Source organism: Dromiciops gliroides, chromosome 3, assembly GCF_019393635.1.
Source record: "Dromiciops gliroides isolate mDroGli1 chromosome 3, mDroGli1.pri, whole genome shotgun sequence".
Classification (NCBI taxonomy): domain Eukaryota; kingdom Metazoa; phylum Chordata; class Mammalia; order Microbiotheria; family Microbiotheriidae; genus Dromiciops; species Dromiciops gliroides.
Genome location: NC_057863.1, coordinates 422,404,358 through 422,419,394, shown reverse-complemented (window position 1 = coordinate 422,419,394; position 15,037 = coordinate 422,404,358). Strand labels below are relative to the sequence as shown.

Genomic DNA, 15,037 nt, shown 5'->3' with positions numbered 1-15,037 from the left:
CTTTTGCTGGCTTCATGAAACTAAATAGAGATATATAGTTGAGTTATGGAAATGTTACCTTAAAAATAGTCAAGAGGAGTAGAAACACCAGGATCCACCTTTGTTCCATCATTAAGATTAGCTACAAAATTTCATGTAAAATTAGATCTTTCTGTAACAAAGAAATTAAATTAAATTAAAAGAATGTGATGTCAATATTCAACATAAAAATGTTAAATTCTCAATTTATATAACTTTAAAATATATGTATATTATATCACACACATATATATATTTATGTATATATTTATGTGTATATACGTGTGTGTATGTACCTACACATACAATAGACTCATTTTACTTTTAGGATGGGTAAAGTACAAATGTAGGTACACATTTATAATTCTACTTATATCCAAAGAATAAAAACATAGATGTTCAAGCAATGAAAGTATCAATACTAAACATAATTAATTGAATACATATAATCCTGCCTCGTAATTATTATTCTGTGACCTCTATTTGCTATATATAGATCAGGACATATTCTTAGCTTCTTTAATTCATCTAAATTATATTTATATTTTTCTCTTAATATTATGGTTATCATTAAACTGCTTTGATTTGAAAATTAAATACTTGATTTCAGTTGAACTATCGAAATACATAATTTTTAAATGCACTTAAGAACATGGAAATGAAATTTTTTTTCATCTTTTCAATGGAAAATGTTGAATTTAATTTGCTGACACCCCAGTAATTTGGCTGAATAAATTAATTCATTTCCCCCATGAGATATTATCCACACATCATCTAACCTTACTTATACAGAAATCATCCAAGGCCTGAATGAGGAAATGAGCCATGAGCTTCTCCTCCCCTCTTCTCCATTTCATGTCCAGTAGACCTCTTAAACCAACATATTCGAAACTGAACTCATTATCCTTTTGTTTAAACCATCCCCGCCTCACCTTCCCTATTGCTATCAAGGATATCACCGTCCTCTTACTCCCTCAGGCTCACAACCTCTGTGTCATTTTTGGCTCCTAACTCTCTCTCATGTTCCATATCCAATCTGTTGCTGAGGCCTATTTATTTCACCTTTATAATATCTCTTAAATATGCTATCCTCACTCCTTCAATCTCTTTGCTCCAGGCCCTCATCACCACATGAATGGGATTATTCCAATAGCCTGCTGGTGGATCTGCCTGCTTTGAGTCTCTCCTCACTCTAATACATTCTCTATTCAGCCACCAAAGTGATTTTCCTAAATCACAGATCCAGTGGTGTTCACATGCCACCACATAAACATTCAAGAAACTCGAGAAGCTCCCAATTTTCTTCAGGACTAAATACAACATCCTATATTTAGCATTCAAGGCCCTCCATAACTGAATCCTCCTACACCTTTCCAGTCTTCTCTTACCTTACTCTTGACCAAATACTCTTTGGCCCAGTGACATTGGCATCCTTGCTATCACTGAACAAGACATTCTATCCTTTGGCTCCAGGTATTTTCGCTGGCTGGCCCTTCTTATCTTCACCAAATATTATCTTCTATAGGAAGCCTTTCCCAATTCCACTAATTCTATTGCCTTCTGCTTTTTATTGATTTCTTGTTTTGTTTATAGTTTGTTTTTGTATGTTTGTTTGTTTTTTTCGGTTTTTGCCTCCCCGACTCAATTTTGAATTTTTCAAGGGAAGGGGCTATATTTTAACCTTTTTGGATCCCCAGTGCTTATCATAGCAGCTGGCACATAGTAAACATTTAATAAATATTTATTGACTGAATACCCAATAAATTATATGAAGAAACATGTTAATATATTTTTAGAATTTTTATGTCATGAATATTTTATCTATATTTACATAATATCATGTAGAAGAAAAATGCTTTTATTAAGATAATTATAATTAAATGGGTAACTCACTGAGTTAATCCTTAGTACATATAATTAGGACAGATTAAATTAGATAGAGAATGAGGAGTTCTCAGAATCAACTAGGATTGAATTTGAAAAATTCTTTAGTTCTTTCAAGTGGTCTCATCTGTTTCTTGGCAAAAGATCTCATTTAAAAATTAGATAAAGGACTCATTCTCAAATATATAGAGAACTGAGTCAAATTTATAAAAATACAAGCCATTCCCCAGTTGATAAATGGTCATAGTCATATAAAAAATGCTCTAGGGGCAGCTAGGTGGCGCAGTGGATAGAGCACCGGCCCTGGAGTCAGGAGTACCTGAGTTCAAATCCGGCCTCAGACACTTAACACTTACTAGCTGTGTGACCCTGGGCAAGTCACTTAACCCCAATTGCCTCACTAAAAAAAAAAAAAAAATTATTCCCCTTGAGGTTGAAAATCATAAAATAACTCAATCTCAGAAGAATCATAATTGGGAGTGATCCAAAGGACAATGGAAATGTGCTGGAGCATATGTATTCTAGGACCTATTATTAAAGGCAGAAAAGTGTCATCGGAAAGGGGGATTACACATTTATATTCTGCTTACTATTTGCCAGGCACTATGATAAGCATTTTCCAAAAATTATGTAATTTAATCCTCAAAATAAATCTTTGAGGTATGTGCTGTGATTATTCCCATTTTGCCGTTGACAAAACTGAGGCAAACAGAGGTCAAGTGACTCACCAAGGGTTACACATATGTTAGTTGTCTGAGGTCAGATTTGAACTTACGTCTTCTTGACTCTAGGTCCCACAGTCTACCACCATGCCACTGTACTGACTCAAGAAATACATTATTAAATGCATGGATAAATGGAAAAGGAGTTGGGCCTGTCATGTAGTGAGAGTGAGGGAGAGAAAATGGACATCATTGCTAGAAATGATTTTCTCACAAAAGCTCAAAGGATTTATAGGAAGATCTCCCATGAGTTGGGTAAAACCTGTATGGATATTTTGTAAAATGACATCTAACAATCGATTTCTCACATCAGAAGTACTCTCCATTTTTACAATTACTCCTCCCCCCTGCCCCAATCTCCATTCTCTCTGTCTCTCTGTCTCTGTCTCTGTCTCTCTCTGTCTCTCTGTCTCTCTCTGTCTCTCTCTCTCCCCCACTCTCCCTCTCCCCCTCTCCCCCTCCCTCCTTCCCTTCTTCTATCCACCCCTCCTTTTTCTCTTTTCCAGTGATTAGCATATTGCCTGGTACTTAATAAATACTTATTATAAAATAGATTAAAATTTTAGAGAATTAGAAAACCTAAATAGTTTGTGTTTTCTGCATTGAGTATCCCAGTCAAAGAAATTATGGATCCTTCTATCAAACTATAAATATCAGATATTTATACTTATCTATATTTGGCATATATATATTGAATTAAATACAATAGGCATTTATTAAATGCTAATAATTTTTAATTTGCTATAATAAATCTTGAAGATACAGAGCAAAACAAAAAAAATCATGGACTTTTAAGAATTTATATTCAGTGAGGGAGAGTCAACACTTATAGAAAAGTAAGTAGGTGATAAACTGAGGAAGAAGCAAATATTAATAAGCAGAGGGACTAGAAAAAGCTTTGCCTAGGAAATGAAACCTTAATTGAGCCAGTATATATGTACAATCATGAAAATGAGAAATGTTCTCTGGGGAAAATATCTGCTACAGATAAATCCTAGCTATTGGGCTATGAAAATCACGTCAATTCTTGTCAGGCAACATGTCATTAGTGTTGCTATGGGGATAATGTTAGTAGAACATGGAGTTCAGTGTTTAAATTCTTTTTTCACATTTATACCTTTTTTAAATGACAGCACAGCGTTAATGAATAGAAACAATGTCACTGACCCACTGAAGCTCCTTATCTTCTAATTCTGGTAATTGTTCAAATGAGAAATCTTTTTTTCTTTCTCTTCTATCAGCAGTATTTGTTTTGGTACTCTTAATATAGAGATTAAGCTATCCTAAAAAAAGTCAGAAAACATCGTATTAAAAATGTAAAAATAATACAACAAAAACCAAACTTTTATAGGAAAATATAGTAAAGTGATATTTTTTTTGCAATTGACTATTTAATAGGCTAATGTTACTTTAGATAACATTTTATTCTGAAATAATCTAAATTGCTCATACTTACAGTTGTCTTTTGGCCCAAACCATAGTTTCCCTTGGGGTTGGATTGAAGCTGCCTTGAAAATTTATTTTTAACCAATAGTCATAACCTATGATGAAATATGAAATAATATGTATAAAATGTTTTGAAAATTTTAAGTAGTACATAAAGTTTCAAGTTTATAATTATTTTACAATGATCAACATATTTATTAATTATGATTAATATTGGTATATTCTTTTAATTTATTAGCTTTATTTTCATTAAAAGCTTATAGCCAGAACAAAAATATAAATATATGGTTACTGGTAATAGCTGTTGAACTTTTAAAACTTCCTTTTAATTTTCATTTTTCAATGTAAGCTCATGGGGGCAGCTAGGTGGCACAGTGGATACAGCACCAGCCCTGGATTCAGGAGCACCTGAGTTCAAATCTGACCTCAGACACTTGACACTTACTAGTTGTATGACTCTGGTGAAGTCACTTAACCCTCAGTGCCCTGCCCCCCCACCCAAGGAAACAATATAACCTTAGTATCTCCTTGTCATTGTACTTACATCTGATTTCTATGCTTATATATGCTGTCTCAAAATAAAAACTTTTAATTCTGTAGCATGAGATTGGGTAAGAATTCAGTTCATATATTCTAATAATCATGATTGCAATTGAAACTATTGAACTGGTCATCACCCTCAATCACTAAATTTAAACCTCAGCCCCCCCTTTTAATCTTCATAATCATTGATAACCATCATTCATAATTACTACAGTAGATAGAAGTTAAACTGGGAATAACAAAGAATTTTTAGTCAGAAAACCTGTGTTCTACATCTGGCTCTGCCGTTTATAATGTATAAACTTGGGGAAATCATTTATGCTCTTTGGGTCTCTGTATCCCCATCTTCATTATGAATGTGCCAGATTAGATTCTTTCATCACATACTCAGAATCATCAACTCTCATCATCAGACACGTATAGGGAAATATATATATATATATATATATATATATATATATATATATATATATATATATACACATGTGTGTGTACTATTAAATCTAATTTGTTCCTTAACAAGAATCACCTTCAATATATCTCCAACTAATGTTTATCCAGTCTCTGTGTAAACACCTCTATTAAGGAAGATGGTGAGGCCAAAAGGGAGTTGTATTCTGAATCAGGTGATCTGAAATCCTGGTTCTGTAATTTACTATGTGTCACTTGAACTCTGTAGGCCTGTTTCCTTCTCTGTAAAATGAGAATTTGGACTTTATAGCCACTGGGCTCCCTTTAATCTTAAAATCCATGTTCTTATCATCTTCTGATGAGAAAGAACCTACTACTTGCCAAGACAGGCCAGACAACATCTAGATAGCTCTAAATATAAATGCTTTACAGAAACCATCATGGTCCTTTGAATTCCCAGTTTCCTCAACCCAACTTATCTGTATGATTGATTGACACTCATAGCCTTTAGCAGTTGACTTGGCTGTTAGCTCTAACAATCTGGTCTGTTATGATATTTCATTGTTTTCTGCATAGATTTATTTTCTTCACTATGCCTTTACTTTTATCCCAATCAGATCTCCCTGATGAGTTATAGCTACAGTTATTATTAGTGATGGTTATTAATAGTGATGGGTACCAGACATTTTGACTTCCATTACATATTTTGAAAACAATTCAGAAGTTTCTATTTTACAGTTCAATTCAGTTGGAATTTATTAAGCTCTTATGATACAGGTTATAAGAGGAGATTCAGACAAATGACACAGAAGCTTGTTGTTTTATTGTTTTTCCTTCATTCTTGAAGCAGAACATGACATCAGGGTGATGTCATGACTTGAAGTGAATTGAATTTTAATTGAGTAAGGGCTGTGCAAGGTTACCAACATCACTCTCTCCTCCAGAGCCATCTGGGTCTAGTGGCAAGATATATATCAGGACAACTGGAGACAGCCCTGGATGTTTAAGGAAATTGGGGTTGTGACTTGCCTAGGGTCACAGATCTAGTTAGTGTCTGAAGTGACATTTGAACTCAGGTCCTCCCAACTTCAGGGACAGTGCTCTATCCACTGTGCCATAGATGTCCCCACAGAAGCTTAGATTCTAACAGGGAAGCTATTAGAACTAAAATGTGAGAAGGGAGATACAAATTTGAATGAGAATAATTAGAGGCAAGGAAGTAAAGACTGTTTTTGAGGAAATCAGGATAAGTTATCATTGAGGAGAAGACAATTGAAGATCTCAAAGGATAAATAGGATTTCTGTTGTTTTATTATGGAAGATAGTGAGGTTTCTTTACTTAAGTCATGCAAGCACCTTCCCAGAAGCCATAACACCTCTTGAATATACTGAAAGTCCCATATTGCCTGCTGTCAGATTTTATTTGAAGCTCTTGATATAGCCTAAATTATAACTACAACCTGAACCTGTTTCAATTTATCAGCTCCTAGAGTGCATATTATTCATGATTGTTACTTTTTAAATGTTTGATGGAGAAAAATAAAGTTTACTGAAAATTTCCATTTATCTAAAATGATTGGGAAGAATGAGTTTACTGGGTAGTTCAATATCATTATTCTTGACATGTTTCAAAGACATAATAAAATAAAATATTTATCATGAAAAGTGGGCAAAATTTAACATTCTGTAATGATTCATATGTTATTTCAAGATCAGGAATTTTAAAGTATAAATATCATTCAGTAGCTCTAATACAATTGAAAAAGATGGTAATAAGATAGGAGGAATTATCTCTCTGCATAAGAGTCCAAAATCTATATATCCAGCCTTCATCTATCTATATTGAGATCAAGTCCTGCATTGTATTGACTGATGGGCCTTAGGCATATCAAAATAAACATTTTCAAAACAGAACTTTTTGTTACCCACACATATTCCCTGTTCCCCAACTCTAGCACTCCTCCCAAATTCCCTATTCCTAAGAAGGGTAGTGCTATTGTTATACTCCAATCATATTCATCACTGAGAAGTTATTGTCTCATTCTTTTTATTCATACCCAACCACTCTAGTTCAGGCCCTTATCATTTCTGGCCTGAACAAAGGTGTCCTAATTGATCTGCTTACCTTAAGTTTCCCTGTCTCCAATTTTTTTTCCATGCTGACCTCAAATTTACATTCCAGAAGTACAAGTTTGATCATATCATTCCCTTGCTCAAGAAGATTTACTACGATAAAATACAAAACTGCTAAATTTGGCATTTAAAGCTTTTCACAAACTCCAGTTTATCTTTACTATTGTTTTAATGTTTTATTTGTTTTTATCAGTAAGGATCTACCTCCTTTCTGTCCTATCCCACCCTCATCTAATTAACGGTACAAAGCAAATTTCCATGTTGGCTATATCTACAAAAAGTTGTCTCAATCTACATTCTGAGTCCTTCAGTTCTCTATCAGATTCATGTTTTTTTTTTCAATTTTGAAAGCACATGTAATTTTTGAATCCTTAGAAAAAGAACAAAAAATTATAAACCTATTTAGTCAACAGTCCTTCCAAACAATGCTATGATGAGTTCTACATATGTGACTTTGGAACACAAGGATTAAATTTCCCTTAATATGCACATGGGCTTAATTTAAAATAAATATAAAAGTAGTTTATAAAACATGTTTGGGGATTTCCTGTGAATCATAATATGTTACAACTGACAGACATTAGAGATTTTCTAATCCACCCTTTTCATTTTTTCTTTTAATAAGGAAAGAGACCAAGAAATTGAACTAACTTGCCCAAGGTTGCAAAATGAATTAGTGGCCAGGATTTAAAGGCCATTTTAAACTATTTTTCTGTTCACAACCTGATGTCTTAATGCTTTAATTTACCTAATCACCTAAAAGTTATATCGATTATCTAAAATCCTTGGAAATTAGCAATATAGAGCAGGCACCAATCCATGGAATATAGGCCTGGGGATGGGCCAAAGCACTGGCAATTTAAGTGAGCCACATGTGTTCTGGTACATTGCTAAAGGATTTATAATCAGTTGTTCTTTGTTGGTTATGAACCTGACAAGTTCATGTTCCAGTGATGGTTGTTTGGTCCATTGTAATTCATGAGAAGGTAGGGAAGAGGGCTACTCTGCCAAAGAGGATAAATGATTGAGCTAGGAAAAGACACATTGGCTGGGTTTTTATGAACAAGGAGAAATGGTTTCTGCTTCTGTTTGAGTAAAGTTCTTTCTTTGGAGATAGATAATGTCAAGTTTCACTTTGACTTCTAGCAAGGAAAAGAAAACAAAGAGATGTCTCCCTATCCCTCCCATTTCTGACTTGGAAGAAATATCTCAGAAAGAATATGTGCTTATTGTCTCCCCTGTTAGATTGAAAGCTTCTTGAAGGAAGGGACTCTCTTTTGCCTTTTTTTGGGTATCCTTATCCCTTAGCACAGTGCCTGGCACATAGTAGGTACTTAATAAATGTTTATTGATGGATTTATTATGTAAGAATACTTGAGACTGGACCTAGTAGCCCTAGCATCTGCTTCTGTTTTGTGTTTCTTTCCCTGACCATGAATTACTGAATAGTAATCTTGAAATGTGGATATTCTGGTCTGTACAGCAACCTCATGAGTTTAGAAAGTTAGGAGTTTGTGATGACCAATCAGGAGGTGATTTCTGCAGCAGTTTCTCAGAGCCAGAGAGAACTACCACCAGGAAGATTATGTAGTAAAAAAGTTAAAATCAAAGTTGTGTCCAGTGTTCTAGGAGTTCTGTTCTTGAGAATTCCTTTCCTAGTAAAGATCTAAGGTAAAAGTGAAATACCTGCTCAGTCAGTCCAACAAAGTTGTCATTATCTCTTAGGACAGGATAAGAAGTAATGTGTTACTGTGTCACACTATTTGTTTGTTGTCTTGAGCATTTTTTATAGTAAAGTAAATGAATAGCTGTCCTAAATCTGATTTTTTTTACATTTACTATTTTAACTTGAAGGAATTCTATTAATCACTTCTATAGCAGACCTTAGACATGAGCCATATCTAAGTTTTATTTTAGGGAATTTTCTGGAATTTCTCCTTTGGGATAGAAGCATAATTAGGAATAAGGAAAGTGAGAGGAGATGGAGAAAAAAGGAGATGGGTAAGAAGAGAGGGAAGGAGAGACACATAGAAAAAGAGAGACAGCTAAGAGAAAGAAAGTGCAAAATCTGACTCCCATCTTTAAGGACAGGCTCTCCATGGCCTAAATCTGAGTTTATCTGTGACCAGAGTCATGGCCATGTCCTTCCTTCTTTCCCTCTCCTTAGACTATTGGTGCCACTTGTAAAAGAATAGGAAAAGGGGGCAGCTAGATGGCACAGTGGATAAAACACTGGCCTTCGATTCAGGAGGACCTGAGTTCAAATCCAGCCTCAGACACTTGACACTTAACTAGCTGTGTGACCCTAGGCAAGTCACTTAACCCTCATTGCCCTGCAAAAACAAAACAACAAAAAAAGAATAGGAAAAGGGATCATGCCTTTTCCTTTGTGAGTGCATAGATAAATACATTTCACATGAGAAAATGTCCTCTGTAAATCAGGTTCTCTGTAGTTTATAGTCTTAGGCAGTTGCCTTGAAAACAACTATTTTGTATCAGTGGTGAGACATGAACCAAGATCTTCCTGATGCCAAGGCCAGCTCTGTATTTCTCATTTAAGTTTTTTTTGTTGTTGTTTGATTGATTTTTTTTGTGAGGCAATTAGGGTTAAGTGACTTGCCCAGGGTCACACAGCTAGTAAGTGTTAAGTGTCTGAGGCCGGGTTTGAACTCAGGACCTCCTGAATCCAGGGCCAGTGCTCTATCCACTGCGCCACCTAGCTGCCCCACTCATTTAAGTTTTAAAGAAATATTTTAATAAATTACTTCTTTCAGTATTTTAAAATCATCCTTGAAAAGTATTGCTAATTATTAGTGGAGTAGTGAACTAGTTCAACCATTCTGGAGAACAATTTGGAACCATACCCAAAGTGCTATAAGGCTGTGCATATCCATTGACCCAGCAATACCACTACTGGATCTGCACCCCAAACAGATTAAAGAAAAAGGGAAAGTGTGTATGTGTACAAAAATATTTGTAGTGATTCTTTTTGTGATGGCAAAGACTTGGAAATTGAAGAGATGGCCATCAATTAGGGAATGACTGAACAAGCTGTGTTATGTGATTGTGATGGAATTGTTGTTGTTGTTTTTCATTCTCAAAGAGCATCAATGACATCACAAGATTTATGTATTGACTTGCATGTGAATTGGATTTAAGTGAGGCAGAGCTATAAGAAAAGGAGAGGGATTAATTTTAGAAAAAACATGAGAATATCTGTATGAACTGATGCAAAGTTAAGTGAACAGAACCAAGAGATCAGTATACACAGTAACAGCAATATTGTAATGATGATCATCTGTAAAAGATTCAGCTATTCTGATCAATGTAATGATCAAAGACAATTCCAAAGGACTCAATGAAAAATGTATCCATCTTCAGTGGGAAAACTGATGCACTCTGAGTCTAAACTGAAGTATGATTTTTCTCACTTTATTTCTTCTTACTTTTTTGTAACATGGCTAATATGGAAATGACTTTGTATGATTTCATATGTACAACTTATATTGCTTGTCTTCTCAGTGGATTGGGGAGGAACTCGAGAGGGAGACACTTTTAAACTAATATTTTTAAATATTAAAAATAAATAATATTTTTAAAAAGTATTGGTAAAACTTTGCATACCATTTATAAAATATTTATTAATGATGTTTCCCTTATGCACCAAAAATATATGTGGCATTAAACTACTTTTTCTGCCCCTGTTGTTGCTGTTGTTGTTGTTCAGTTACTTTACGTATGTTCAAATCTTCCTGATACCTTTTGGGGTTTTCCTGGCAGATAATGGAGAGGTTTGCCATTTCATTCTCCAGCTTATTTTACAGATGAAGAAAGTGAGGCAAACAGCTTTAAGTGATCTTACTAAAGTCAAACAACTACTGTATGAGGCCAAATTTGAGCTCAGGTCTTCCTGACTCCAGGCAAAGCACTGTATAAATTGTGCCACTCAGCTGTTCCATGCCTCCTATGCTTCTGTGCAATAACTGTAAGAAAGGCTGCTAAATAAGGTGTCTTAACTTTTCTTTCTCTAGGTTATGCACTACTAACAAAGACAGAACTGTGATTTGTTGAAAGCAGAGTGGCAATCACATATATAGAAATTCTCCCACCCATTCGGTGGCAGTCAATACTCCTCCTGATTTGAATTCTGCTCTGTCTGCTTTTGATGTTGGACTTCATATAACTCCTACACTAACAGACATGGGAGGCCAATGGCAGGCATGAAATAATTTTTCCTTTTTTGTATAGGAATTCTCTGACACAAAGGGATTATAAGGGAGGGACCACACTGTGGTACATTATTTGCTCTCTGACCCAAAGAGGTTATATAGGAGGGGGCAGCATCATGGTATATTATTTGTTCTTAGCAGGTAAAACTGAGGGGATATTGCTTCAAAATATTGCCAATGGACAATATAATCTTCATTCCTTTTTGCTTCTCAGTTTCATGGTTTCCTGGCTCATTACCTTCTAACATGCAGCCTCTAATTGCATCATTTTGCACTTTGTTACTTCCATTTTTAGTTGGTTTCACGTTTATGTATAAATATCTTTGCTATTCCTTCACTATCCCTTCACTAACCCTTCACTATCCCTTAATATCCCATTGTTACTTCTTTCAAATCTGGTTAAATTTTTGTCTATTCACCGCAAGGCTTCAAACTATACTTTGTGAAATTCAGAAGCTACAACTGAAACTTGTGGTGAAATTTAGGTAATAATGGGACAGACTTAATTCAAAGCATTGATGCTACCCAACTGGTGTACTCAGTTTCCTCAGCTCTGTTAGCTTAGCCAAGAAAGTGACATCTTAATAAGGTAAAGGCTTCCTTTGCTCCCTGAAGAGAAATCTTTTGAGCCACATCAGTAGTTGTAATAGTTATTGTAATTTTATCTTCCTACATGTCAGCCTCATGAATCATAAAAACATTATTATAGTTTTATTTCCTCAAAATAGAATAAAATGGCAGTTTTTAAAATTCTTGTCTTAATAGGATTGAAGTTAAGCCTTATTTGATGTAAAAGTAGGGCATGAGAGAGCTTGTTTTGAAATTTCTCTTTTCTTTACTCTTAAAATGGAACCACTGGGATTAAAGAATAATATTGCATTTTGATGATATAAAAAGGAGTAAAAATTGGAGAATATCTTATGTTTTCAAACATCTCTGCAACTTATGAAGCCATTATAATAATGCAAGGTTCAGCCTTCCATAAAGCACAATAGCATTTGACCTGTTCTTCCACAGTTCTTAGTGAAGATAGAACTTTACAGATGAAAATTTTGAATCATACAAATTCAGAGAGATAATAATGGTATATAATCAGGAGATACACTGCTTTCATCTACATTAGAATTATAATGCTCTATAGTCACAGAAACACAAAAATCTTGACCATCACGCAGATCAAAATGTGTACTAACCTGCCTCCTAATTCCCAAAGCTTATGATTTCTTAAAATCTTGACTCTTGATTTTTAACTAGATTCCTCACTCAGGAATCAGCAAATGTATCTGGATCCCAGGTTTAGGAAACTTACTTTGTTACGATTGTTTTGTTTTGTTTTCCTTTTCTACAAGTAAATTGTCTTTTTACAGGACCTCGGGCTTTGATGATCATTAGTTCAGCCACCTTTTTCCTGATTTTCACAGATGATTAGTGGTTTCCAGACCTCACAGAGATTTTTTCCCCCATTTGGTCTACCCTTCCTTTTCCTGAGAACAGAAGACATTTCCTTTTTTTTTTTAATGACCCAGTTAAATACTATTTTATTTCTGCACCAGTTCCCATGTTTTACCTTAGTCCATAAGTCATTTCTTTCCAAATCTATATCCTTAGAACAGAAGGGATTTTATGAGATGTAAAACAATTGATGAAAAATACAAATTTAGGAGTCATCTGCTTTTAAAGACAATTTATATCTTGCTATATCAAAATTTACTTCGGCTACATTTAAATTCTAATTTTATTAAAATGACAAATTTTAATTGGGTCTTTTAATCAAACAATTGCCTCTTCCCCCCCCCCCCCATGTTACAGAGCCTAAAGAGAGGTAGAAAAGTCAATACTTTGAATAGTGAAAACAGCTCCTGTCTTATTCTTTACTTTTTAGGTTTTGGAAGAGTATTGGAGGGAGTGGATTTTTTTTCTCCTTGATCTTCGTCATTCTATAAAGGGTAAGTTAAGAGAAAGTTCTTCATTTCAGTATATTCTGATTGGACACTAAATACTTTCACACATTCTATAGTTGTATCCCACAATTTCATTAGGTGGTAGGCCCTGACACTAATATGAACAGATAAATGAAGCAGGTTAATTTTTATGGGTTAATTTTATGAAAATAGTTTGCTGAATTTGAGAGAAAAATGATTTCAATTCTGTCCTACCATACTTTATAGCCATCTAAGATGCTATGATTTCCTTCCTTCCTTCCTTCCTTCCTTCCTTCCTTCCTTCCTTCCTTCCTTCCTTCCTTCCTTCCTTCCTTCCTGTCTCTCTCTCTCTCTCTGTGTCTCTTTCTGTCTCTCCTTCTCTCCCTCTCTCCCTCCCTCCCTCCCCCGACCTTTTAGGCAAGGAAATAAGCCTTTATTAAGTCTCTACTATGGGCTAGTTGTTGTTCAGTCTTTTCAATTGTGACTAACTCTCTGTAACCCCATTTGCAGTTTTCTTGGCAAAGATACTGGAGTGGTTTGCCATTTCCTTCTCCAGATCATTTTACATGTGAGGAAACTGTGGCAAACAGGATGAGTTGTATAGGGAATATGTAACCAATATTATCTCATTTGATTTTTACAGCAACTCTGGGAGGTAGGTTCTTTTATTATTCCTATTTTACAGTTGAGGAAACTGAGGCAGGGGTTAAGTGACTTGCCAGGGTCACACAGCTACTAAATGTATCTAAGGCTCGATTTCAGCTTGGGTCTTCATGACTGCAAATCAGTGAACTATCCACTGTTCTCCCTAGCTGCCTCTGGAGACACTAACAGCCCATGGGCAGGAAAATGGAGAAGTAGAAAACAGGTATGTGAATCAAAATAAGTGTTTCTGTCCCTTAAGCCAAGGCATTAGTACCAGACAAACCTGAAAGGGGTTCCCCTTAAAGAACTGCCAGCTTATCAAATTCCAGTAACCAAAAACTATGGGAGGAAGATCTTGTCTCCATGTCCTCTATCTTAATTTTTTTTTTGTTTTGCACTTTGGTCCCAGCTCCTATGTTGTATATCCTTTATTTGTTGTTTTTCTTTACCTTATTTTCTTATATTATTATTTTTATTATTATCATTAAGCTATATAGTCTAAATTTTTTGTATAAATTGCAGTTCATGATAACACTGAGGGGTAGCTATGTGGCACAGTGGATAAAGCACCAGCCCTGGATTCAGGAGTATCTGAGTTCAAATCCAGCCTTAGACACTTGACATTTACTAACTAGGTGACCCTGGGCAAGTCACTTAACCCTCATTGCCCCGGAAAAAAAAAGAAGATAATACTGAGTTAAGATTACAACCAATTCAACAAAATCCCCTATCTGAAGGAACAAAAAGTAAATCAATTTAAATAACACATGATAATTTAAAAGTCATTCTCACAAAAAAATACAATGAAATCCACATTGCATAAATTAAGAATTTATGAAATAAGATAAATATTGTTTTATATGTTTTGTCATAGATATTTGCCATAACAATAAATAGAAATTCCTGGAAGAATGGATGGTAGAATGGGCTTAATTTAGAAAAGACCTGGGTTCAAAGCCCATTTCTAAAATATACTGATTATGTAACTAGGGACAAGTTGAAGAATCACTCAGTGCCCCCACAGAACTGTCTGAAATCATAAGCTGCCAACAGATTGCTGACCTGCTTTGACACAGAGGGTTTC

General features: G+C 34.9%; 1 protein-coding gene across 3 annotated transcripts in view; it reads right to left on the bottom strand.

Annotated features, from left to right (window-relative positions):
• CALCRL (calcitonin receptor like receptor) overlaps positions 1–15,037 on the bottom strand; it is a 116,374-nt gene that overhangs the window by 47,439 nt on the left and 53,898 nt on the right. For 2 of the 3 annotated variants that reach the window (XM_043990994.1, XM_043990997.1), the window contains exons 2-4: positions 4,081–4,165; positions 3,792–3,907; positions 59–151 (exon numbers count right to left, since the gene is read on the bottom strand). In XM_043990994.1, the coding sequence (XP_043846929.1) occupies positions 59–112 (54 nt within the window). In that variant the 5' untranslated portion in view covers positions 113–151; positions 3,792–3,907; positions 4,081–4,165. Of the gene's footprint in view, positions 1–58; positions 152–3,741; positions 3,908–4,080; positions 4,166–15,037 lie in introns of all 3 variants that reach the window. The other variant, XM_043990996.1, reaches the window with a different exon arrangement.